This window comes from Oryza glaberrima, chromosome 3 (assembly GCF_000147395.1).
Source record: "Oryza glaberrima chromosome 3, OglaRS2, whole genome shotgun sequence".
Taxonomy (NCBI): Eukaryota; Viridiplantae; Streptophyta; class Magnoliopsida; order Poales; family Poaceae; genus Oryza; species Oryza glaberrima.
Window position 1 is genome coordinate 27311528 of NC_068328.1, and position 10436 is coordinate 27321963.

Here is a 10436-nt window from a genome sequence, read left to right on the forward strand (position 1 = left end):
TAATTTTGTAACTTTTTTTGTTGTTTTGTTTTAATTGGGCTGGAATCGATTTCACGTTGTGGAAAAAGTACACCTGACCTCCTTCATCTTGTCGTTGAGTTACAAAATCGTCCTTGAACTAAAAAACCAGATATATGGCATCTCTCAAGATACACAACTAGGTACTTAGGCGGTATTGACCCTGGTTTTGTCTGACGTGATAGCCAAGTCAACATGAAACCTAGGTGGGTCCCACGTGTCAGCACCTCAATCCTGTTCCACCTATGTTCTTCCTCTTCCCATCTCAATCCAAGCCTCCAGCGTGGCCAATGACGGATGGGGGGTGGCAGGTGGCGGGAGAGCCGCGTGGCGGCTGACAGTGCCCTCGCTAGCGAAGACGGATGTGGGAGTGCCAAAGCAGGGGAGCATGAGGGGAGAGCGAAGGGGGGAGCATGGGGATCGCCCTGAGCCTAGTGAACTCCGCCTCTCCTCGTCACCTTCATGGATGGATCTGCCCAAGCTGGATCGTCGTTGCATTACCGCCTCGGGCCTCCTCCCATGCTGACTCAACTACCATGTCAAACAAAACCGGGGTCGATGCCGCCTAAGTACCTAGAGTGACTTAGTTTTATAAGTTGAGGGATGTCATATATCAGTTTTTTCGGTTGATGGACAATTTTGCAATTCGGTGACAACATGAGGGACCTCGTATGTACTTCTTTTTTCCTCACGCTGTAAGCAGATACCGGGGCCGCCGAGTTAAAGCCCATCCCACTCGCCCAGAGTAAAGCGGTAGCTCTACGGGGCCCAACTCCTCTCACACGTTCGCTCTTACCCCAAAACCCTTCGCCCTCGAGCTGCTGCGCCGCCGCCGCACGCGATTCCTCCTGCTCCCGTCGGCGGAAGCTAATCCCCCACCATCGCCTGCCTGCCGCGTGCGCCGATCTCCATCCTTGAGCAGCAGCGCGCGGGCGTCCTGCTGCTTCCGCCGCATCCTCGCTCGCCGGTGAGCATCCGTCCTCTTCGTCATCCCATCCCTCCCTACCCACACACCTTTTTCTCGGATTCGCGTTAACCCTAGCTTCTCTTCTAGCACCGGAAGCTTTTCAATTTGCCTTAACTTTACTAATGACAGTTTATTTTTGTTCATCAAAAAGTTTGGGGTTGTTCAAGTGAAGCACCATGTCCAGCGTTACACCTGCTGCCGACGCGCAGCCACTCGATGAGAAAGAGCTGGAGCGGAAGCTGAAGAAAGATCAGAAGGTATTTGATCAAACGCTATCTTCTTAATTATATTCATTTCTTTGGCCTAGATTACTTCTCTGTCACCAGCTGGACTCAAAATGGTCATTGATTTTCACAATGATAAAATCCAAGGTGTTCACTACTATTGCACATTTGCACATGACAAAAGTCACTGATGTGTGAACTGTTCTGCGCACAGGCAAAAGAGAAAGAGGAAAAAAGGCTTAAGGCGAAGGCAAAGGAGGCGGCTAGGCTCCAGGTTTGAACATGATTAGTGAATTTCTATGTGACTGAATGTAAAACCAGATATCTACTCGGTGAAATGCTCTGTAGAGATGGGTCTTCTATTTTCGTGCTGATTTACTTTTATGTAGGCACAAGCAGCTTCAGATGGACCTAAGAAAAGCGAGAAGAAGCAAAGGAAGAAAGCTGTGGAGGATGAGAATCCTGAGGATTTCATTGATCCAGACACTCCTCATGGGCAGAAGAAATTTCTTGCATCTCAAATGGCCAAGCAGTATAGCCCAACTGCTGTTGAGAAATCGTAAGATGCTACCATGTTTTTCTCTATCTTATAATTCATACAATAAGAAAGGCCTACTGAACTTCTGCATGCATTTGTTTCCTCCCACCTTAATGCAGATGGTATTCCTGGTGGGAATCATCAGGATATTTTGGGGCAGATGCTGCAAGCTCAAAGCCACCATTTGTTATAGTAAGTGGATCATACTTCGAAGTTTAGAGAGCTGCTTTTCATGGAATCAATTATGTATTTTCTACATGCAGCAAATTACCCCATATATGTTGCTGCCAAACAGCTAAATTATTTCTTTTCAGGTTTTGCCACCTCCAAATGTCACTGGAGCGCTTCATATAGGCCATGCACTTACGGTGGCTATAGAGGTACATCATTATTCTTGTGGAGACATATCCATAGTAACATTATCGATGTTAGCTAAACATTGAATAATGATTTTAACGTCCCTGCATTTAAGCAATGCAGGATTCCATGATACGCTGGCGGAGGATGTCAGGTTATAACGCTCTGTGGGTTCCAGGAGTTGACCATGCAGGAATTGCTACTCAGGTCTATATCTTCGATTTGTTTCACCATCATCTGAAATTTATCTTACGAAACATTCATCTGCAGATAATATAGATTACTTGATATATCTTTGTCGCTATTACTTTCTATTAAACATACTAACAATTTGGTCAGTCGCCAATGGGCAAACACATGGCAGCATTGGTTATATTAATTTACAAAAGCTCCAAATGGAATGCTGTCCTTTTTCTAAAATATCTTTTCTCAAAATAAATTGTCAACACATGTTGCTCAATTTTGTTCACCGTATCGTTATTTCCCCTCTAAACCAATAATCATTTTTGCCTCTTAAATTTCTCTGATCTCATGTATATCAGGTTGTAGTGGAGAAGAAGCTTATGCGTGAAAGGAATTTGACAAGGCATGACATAGGGCGTGAAGAATTTGTATCTGAAGTAAGCATTATTTTTCCTGAACAAAATTTTATGCCTGTTAACTCTGTATTCTTTTGATTATAAATGAGCAATTTATTACCATTATCATATGAATATCGAAATGGATCCATGTTGTTAGACGTTATGGAAATTGTGGTGAGCATATAATATGATGCATTCAAAGGATTGTGTTCTTTACTTGTTTAGTTTCACTCCCCATGTGTCTACCTTTCTCTTGTTTATTCTGTTTTATCTATCATATTCTGGACAGGTTCTCAAATGGAAAGATGAATACGGGGGTACCATATTGAATCAATTGCGTAGGCTTGGGGCCTCACTTGATTGGTCCCGCGAGGTACATTTACTACTTTCTGTAGTTAGGAGATAGTATGAGTATACTTATGACAATACTTGAGCAATAAGTTATTTTATACTACCTCCATCCTAGAATATAAGAAGTTTTAGAGTTGGACACGGTTATTAAGAAAATAAGTAGAATTAAATAGAAAGAGCTTGTGATTGGTTAAGAAGTGGAGGTAGGTGGGAAAAGTGAATGGTGGAGGGTTGTGATTGGTTGGGAAGGGAATGTTGGTGGAGAAGTTGTTATATTTTGGGACAAATCCTGAGTGCTAAAAGTTGTTATATTTTGGGACGGAGGGAGTAGTTCTTATTCTGAATATTAACTTCCCCTCTGCCTTTGCCAGTGTTTTACAATGGATAAACCAAGATCAAAGGCTGTAACTGAAGCTTTTGTCAGGTTGTACAAACAAGGCCTGATATATAGGTCAGTTCCATCACCTTATTTTGTTGTTAGAGTTGAACATTTGTTCCTTCTATTGATTGCACCATTATGTTTTTACCTGTTTGCTTCTATACAGTTGATTTTGGTTGTTGTTTGCCATCTTAGTTTTATTTTTCCTCTTATGGATGGCATGCTTCTATACAGGGATTATCGCCTCGTGAATTGGGATTGCACCCTTCGAACAGCAATTTCTGACGTAGAGGTTGTTGAGACTTTTTATTGTGTATGATGGTGGTTGCAATTGCACGCATAACTAAAATTGATCTGTTTGTTTGAAATTTCTGTTTTGTTAGGTTGATTATCTAGAGATTAAAGAGGAAACTATGTTAAAGGTTCCTGGTTATAATACAACTGTACAATTCGGTGTGTTGATCTCTTTTGCATATCCACTTGAGGAAGGATTGGGTGAGATTATTGTCGCAACAACAAGAATCGAAACAATGCTTGGGGATACAGCCATTGCTGTTCACCCTGAGGATGGCAGATACAAGCATCTGCATGGTAGGTATGCAATCCATCCCTTCAATGGCCGAAAGCTCAAAATAATCTGTGATGCTGAGTTAGTGGATCCCACTTTCGGTACTGGGGCTGTCAAGGTAGGAGCTGATGCTGACTTCTTGACTATCTCTGTTTAATTTAATCTACTTGGATCTTCTGCATACACGTTTGCTGATCTTATATGCAGATTACACCTGCCCATGATCCAAATGATTTTGAGGTTGGAAAGCGACACAACCTTGAGTTCATCAATATCTTCACAGATGATGGGAAAATAAACAACAATGGAGGTGCACAATTTGTAGGAATGCCAAGATTTACTGCTCGAGTTGCTGTTATTGAGGCACTGAAGGCAAAGGTACTGCTAGATTTGCTAAATCATCCTTTCCCAGCATCTTGTGATCCAATCTCTAAACATTTCTTTGGACTATTGCTGGTTTGTTATGGATTTATGCATCATTGCAAAATAGTATCAGAGTGAAAAGCACTTACCATGAATGTTTTAGGGCATTCTTGCATATTTATATTTTTCTATAACTCAGTCCAAAGAATAAATCTGATAGTGTATAGCGATAAGGAGTTAGTGGAATATAGCATGAAGGTTTCCTACTTTTGACATTGTCCTGTCCCCCATCCTCTCTCATTTTTCTATTAGTGGGTCTCTTAGCACAGTATTACTTTTATGATAAATAAGATGTCTTGGTTTCTGTAGACATCAGTGGTTCTATTAAATCTCAAATCCTGCATTTTGTTAATGCTTTTATGGTCGGGTATCTATAACAACTATGTGTAAAACAGCATTGAACTGTTTATGTAACCGGATAATCTCACCAATTTTGTTCTGTCAGCTTTCTTTCCATTTGGTTTGCTGTGGGTTTTGTTCAAGTATTATTGAAGCTTGATTCTTACCACTTTATGTTCTGCAATATAAGGGCTTGTACAAGGAGACAAAGAAGAACGAAATGAGTTTGGGTGTTTGTTCAAGAACTAATGATGTGGTGGAGCCTATGATAAAACCCCAATGGTTTGTTAATTGCAATACCATGGCACAAGCAGGTATTGATGCTGTAAGGTCCAAAAGAATTGAGATTATTCCACAACAGTATGAGCAAGACTGGTATAGGTAATGTCTATCACCTTCTCATTTGTCAGTTGAGAATTATCTCACCTATTATTGCAAATGGCATCATATATAGGCAATGGAATTAGAAGGAAAATAATCCATCCATTGTCATGCCCTTACAGATGGCTTGCAAATATACGTGATTGGTGTATTTCGAGGCAGCTTTGGTGGGGACATCGCGTTCCTGCTTGGTATGTTATACTAGAAGATGATCAAGAGAAAATTCTGGGTTCTGATAATGGCCGTTGGATTGTTGCTAGAAACGAAAGTGAAGCAAACCTGGAGGCACAGCAAAAGTATCCTGGGAAGAAATTCGAGTTACATCAAGATCCTGATGTGTTGGATACATGGTTTTCATCTGGTCTCTTCCCATTAACCGTACTTGGTTGGCCAGATGATACAGCTGACCTTAAAGCTTTCTACCCTGGTTCGGTGCTAGAAACTGGACATGACATTATCTTCTTTTGGGTAGCACGGATGGTGATGATGGGGATGCAACTTGGTGGCGATGTGCCATTTGAGAAGGTAATGGCAATTGCATGGATGTGCTTCCTGTGCCATTAAAACTGTATTATAACATTTTAGCAGTTCAATCTATACATTTCATCCAGTTTTTACACTATTGTCTTTCATACAACAGTATAATTCTGATCGAAATTCAAACATGAAAAAATCTATCTTCAAATTGCTAGCTGTGGATGTTATAATGAAGGAGAAGTCTATTTGAGACTACTTCGTTCGTGAGCATCATTATTTTCTGCTCTGCCATTTGTCTTCAATAGGTCACACTAATTTCATCTGAATGTACTCTAGTAGCTTGTTAATTTTGGACATATATTACATTTTTGTCAACATGCTACTTCGACTAGGCACAATACATGGTTGATTGGGAACTATCCTCAGCTGAACACACAAGTTTACCTTTTATTTCAGATTTTAAAATCTATTATTTTTCTTAGTTTGATTTTTGAATTACTTCGTAACCTAAGACGTGTTTAACTGCAACTAGAAGTATTACTTACACTGGTAAGTGAGGCGATTCTAGCTGAACACGCTTAAATTGGGGCTCTGCTCTCTTGCTCAGGTTTATTTGCACCCTATGATACGTGATGCTCATGGACGCAAAATGTCCAAGTCGCTTGGTAATGTCATTGATCCCGTTGATGTGATAAATGGCATTTCACTGGATGGTCTCCTCAAACGTTTGAAAGAAGGCAATCTAGATCCAAATGAATTGAACATTGCAACAGAAGGGAAGAAGAAGGATTTTCCTGATGGCATTGCTGAATGTGGTACCGATGCTCTCCGTTTTGCACTGGTTTCTTACACTTCGCAGGTTGTAATTACACCCATTTCAGTTTCTGTTGTATTATGCTTGCAATTCATCTCCTAATGGATTTCTCTCTTGGTTCACAGTCTGACAAGATAAACCTGGATATCAAACGAGTTGTTGGATATCGACAGTGGTGCAATAAATTATGGAATGCCATTCGTTTTGCAATGGGCAAGCTTGGCAATCATTACACTCCCCCTGCAACTATTTCTGTAACTACAATGCCACCAATATGCAAATGGATATTGTCAGTACTTAATAAAGCTATCGGCAAAACTGTCACCTCGTTAGAAGCATACAAATTTTCTGATGCTACATCTGCTATATACTCGTGGTGGCAGTACCAACTATGTGATGTGTTCATAGAAGCTATAAAGCCTTACTTCTTCAATGACTCTCAAGAGTTTGAATCAGCAAGAGCTGCCTCTAGAGATGCCTTATGGGTTTGCTTAGACACTGGTTTGCGCTTGCTCCACCCATTCATGCCTTATGTTACAGAAGAGCTCTGGCAGCGTCTTCCTCAGCCTAAAGATTCTTGTCGGAAAGATTCCATTATGGTATCAGAGTACCCATCTGTTGTTAAGGTATTATCTTAAAGAAGACATAATTTGTGTTTGGAAATATAATTGAACCAATATATAAGATAGCACACATTTACCAATGGAGACATATCTTTCTTTATGACAGGAATGGACGGATGATAAACTTGAAAATGAGATAGATATTGCCTTAGATACTGTCAACAAACTAAGATCTCTGAAGCCACCATCTGATACAAATGAGAGGTGCGTGTATAATCATCTATCTTAATTTGTGTTATTCCTGTAATATACATGATGTGTTGTCAGATTCATTTTGTTCAATACGAAAGTGTAATATATCTCTTGCTTATTTTTCCACAAACAGACGACCTGCTTTTGCACTTTGCCGAGGCCAAGAGATTACTGCCACCATTCAGTGTTATCAGTCTCTAGTTGTGTCTCTTTCTTCCACATCATCTCTAAAGGTTCTGCCTTAAACTTCTGTACTATTATGTATGCATGCATTTCTCTATTAGCAAAATATTTAGATTGAAATTTATACTGAAACCTGGGATGGAGTATTATTAGTTTAGTACCTCATAAAACTTATGTTTCTTACCATCCATGCGTTTGAAAATTCCCCAAAAGTCCTGCCTGAGTTGAAAGATCTTGACAGAAGAACTGATCTGATATTTGAAACCATTCAGATCCTGACAGAGAATGATGAAACGCCACCTGACTGTGCAACAGCTGTTGTAAACAAAGATTTGTCTGTATACCTTCAACTCCAAGGAGCTCTCAATGCAGAAGTTGAGCTTGAAAAGCTGAGGAAAAAGAGAGAAGAAATTCAAAAGTAAGCGTACTTATGTTATCTCAAAATATCTTGAATGAAGATTTTCCTATGTTTCACTGTTCCCCTGCGCTAGAAGGATATAACTTACTATTACCATGCACGCAGGCTCCAACACGCACTGTCACAGAAAATGGAAGCTTCTGGTTACAAAGAGAAGGCTCCACAGAATGTCCAGGAGGAGGACATGAGAAAACTCACAAGTTTTTTTGAACAGCTAGAGATTATCAGTGAAGCTGAAAAGAAGCTAGATGCAAAAACTGGCAATAATTGACCCAGAAATCTCTGATGTGATTTTGAAGATGCACATTTGTTGAAGTTTATCTCAAATTTTTTGCATGGTTACCTTAATCATACCTGAATGCCCAGGTACTCATTTTTATATTTTGCAGCTTGAAGAGTATATTCACAGCATTATACTTTTGTAGTTTTGGTTGTCCAATCTTCCGTTTGAAAATATTTTTTGTGGTGTTGATTTTTCTTACCTGCGCCGCTTCGGCATCAGAATCATGGGCCGCTTGCTTTTATCATGTCCTTATTCGTTCTCTTGTGTTTTATGTTCATGTCAGAGTGTGCGTGCATGCAAGGGGTATGTTGGATAATTCTTTTAGTACGTTACGTATATATACACGAGTTTCTTATAATTAAGTGTACCAGTTAATCAAACTTTCCAGGGGTGAATTGCTAACGTGTGTTGCTTCTTGCATGTGCATCTGGAAGTTATTGCATTTTCCTTTTTTTTTTTTGAACTAAATAGCGAGGAGAAGAGCCATTCATTAGCAATTGAATTTGACATGTAAAGTTAGGATTGTTTATACCTTATTGTGCATAATAATGTGCTAGTTCACATGCACAGCTGTCTATGCTATGGAAGAGAAGAAATGCAGCATTCAAAAGAGATGCCTACCCGATACAATCTTCCTATAGTAAAGTTGTTACTTCCTGCTTGTGGTATTGTTAGCAAGTCCTGCAAGTCTCAAATGACAAGACAGTGCTAAGCAACTTGTATCATATCGTTGATTTGCTGCTCTGCTTTCGGGGTTCCAGGGATGTTACTTGTTTGGCATGGCACCAGCTTCCAGGGAGTTGGAGCCCAGCGAGTCTAGGTTACTTCACAGCTCTTTAGAAATTGGAGTTCTATCAAACGGACTTATTTTTCAGTGTTTTTTTTCCTTAGTGGAGAATGCTTCATGCTTATTTTTATTGTGGAAAACCGTTCTTGCTGCTTTTTTTTTTCTGTGATTATATGTCACTGTTTTAACCAGTTTACTCCATGACCTGACAAAACTGAACCGTGTGAGACCCAACAAAATGTGTAATTGATTTGAACACGGTTAGCCCATGATGTGTGATTGATTTCGGAAGGTGATTCTGAAACTGATTGAATAGGCAGTAATGTATTTCTACAATCATTATACATTGTTTTACCGATCAAATTAAGCGAGATAGTTTTATTGTTGGCACCTTGAATTAAAAAAAGAAAACATCTAAAAGCGGCATTATACAGAAGATTCACACATACTACACTCAGACACACAAGTCACAAGTACGCCCCTTATGCCCCTTAACAGGCTAACACGCTAAAGCAGAGACTAGCGGCGTGTGCTTAATAACCAGTGCTTTGCCAAATGAGATTATCATCATCCAACGCAATACATACCATCAGTGCTTTGGTTACAAAGACGTTTTATTTGAATTCTAACTTTCCAAGCAATCATATGTTCATATGGTAATCTTAGTTAATTGATGCACTATTGAATTCCAAGTAATAAATCATATTGGTAATCTTAGTTTAATTGTTTTGTACTAACTAGGAAGTTATGATCACGGGGAACGTTGAGATTACCACGAATCTCGATTTACCGTAACGAAAGACGCACTAATCTACGTTAATCTAGGATCGATCTACGTAAATTCCTCGTTCGTTCTTCTATTTCTTACGTGCATCGGCCATGTTAAATATGGCTGATAAATTATCAACTTACCGAATTAAGTACGTACGTGTAGGTTTTCCTAAAGGAATATATTTGGTCATGCATGTCGCAAAGAAGCACAGTTTCTACTTAATTGGCGATTAAGAGACGAAATCGGTGTAGTTACACTAGATTAATTTGTACACTAGCGACATGATGAAGAAGTCAAGCAACGTACGTTCGTATATATCCCGAAACTTATTGCTGAGTTAACTCAAGCTTTGGCCGGTTCTCCTTGATAATCTGCGTCATATCAGACTCAAAACAAATCCCTGATAATTTCGATGTATTTTGAATTTTTATTTCTTCCAAAAAAATCCTTATTTCTTTACTATACTAATTCTTAGTTCTTAGATGAAAATAAAAGATATGCATGCTTTAATTGGAAGAATATAAAACAAAAAAAAATCCACTTGATTCATTGTATCCATCGAGCCAGGCCAAAGTCCATATATATGTACCATGACGTCGTACCGCGCCACCCACGTCTCCAAGAAAACCACCGCCATGGCCGTCGGAGCAGAAGTCGGCAGCCATGGTTGTGATCCCCCGAAGACCATGGCGAACGCCGTCAAGAGCAAGCGGAGGTACGGCGACAATGCGGCCTTCGTCTCTCCGCCGTGCGCCGTCGGG

At 39.9% G+C, this 10436-nt stretch overlaps 1 protein-coding gene and 1 non-coding gene across 3 annotated transcripts; both read left to right on the forward strand.

Moving 5' to 3' along the window:
• Positions 1 to 777: 777 nt before the first annotated feature.
• LOC127765297 (valine--tRNA ligase, mitochondrial 1-like) lies at positions 778 to 9224 on the forward strand. 2 transcript variants are annotated; one of them, XR_008016103.1, is made up of 22 exons: positions 778 to 985; positions 1137 to 1242; positions 1424 to 1483; positions 1599 to 1768; positions 1867 to 1939; positions 2062 to 2127; positions 2228 to 2311; positions 2647 to 2724; positions 2975 to 3058; positions 3408 to 3487; positions 3650 to 3707; positions 3799 to 4101; positions 4191 to 4361; positions 4936 to 5126; positions 5249 to 5651; positions 6211 to 6462; positions 6543 to 7043; positions 7147 to 7244; positions 7366 to 7465; positions 7688 to 7833; positions 7939 to 8199; positions 8687 to 9224. XR_008016103.1 is itself a non-coding variant. In XM_052290163.1 (21 exons), the coding sequence occupies exons 2-21, from the start codon at positions 1162 to 1164 to the stop codon at positions 8102 to 8104; spliced, it is 3165 nt and encodes a 1054-aa protein (XP_052146123.1). In that variant the 5' UTR covers positions 778 to 985; positions 1137 to 1161; the 3' UTR covers positions 8105 to 8289. The 2 variants fall into 2 exon arrangements, 1 of the variants encoding a protein (XP_052146123.1); XM_052290163.1 differs by lacking the exon at positions 8687 to 9224 and having other exon boundaries at positions 7939 to 8289.
• Positions 8712 to 8826, forward strand: LOC127769111 (small nucleolar RNA snoR104). The gene has a single exon (XR_008016680.1). It is a non-coding gene; the product is annotated as a small nucleolar RNA snoR104 (small nucleolar RNA).
• Positions 9225 to 10436: the final 1212 nt, after the last annotated feature.

Coding starts and splice junctions, on each gene's coding strand:
- LOC127765297 (XM_052290163.1), top strand. CDS start 1,162: ATGTCCAGCGTTACACCTGCTGCCGACGCGCAGCCACTCGATGAGAAA. Junction 5,652..6,210: donor GCGATGTGCCATTTGAGAAG/GTAATGGCAATT, acceptor TCTCTTGCTCAG/GTTTATTTGCACCCTATGAT. Junction 7,466..7,687: donor CTTCCACATCATCTCTAAAG/GTTCTGCCTTAA, acceptor GAAACCATTCAG/ATCCTGACAGAGAATGATGA.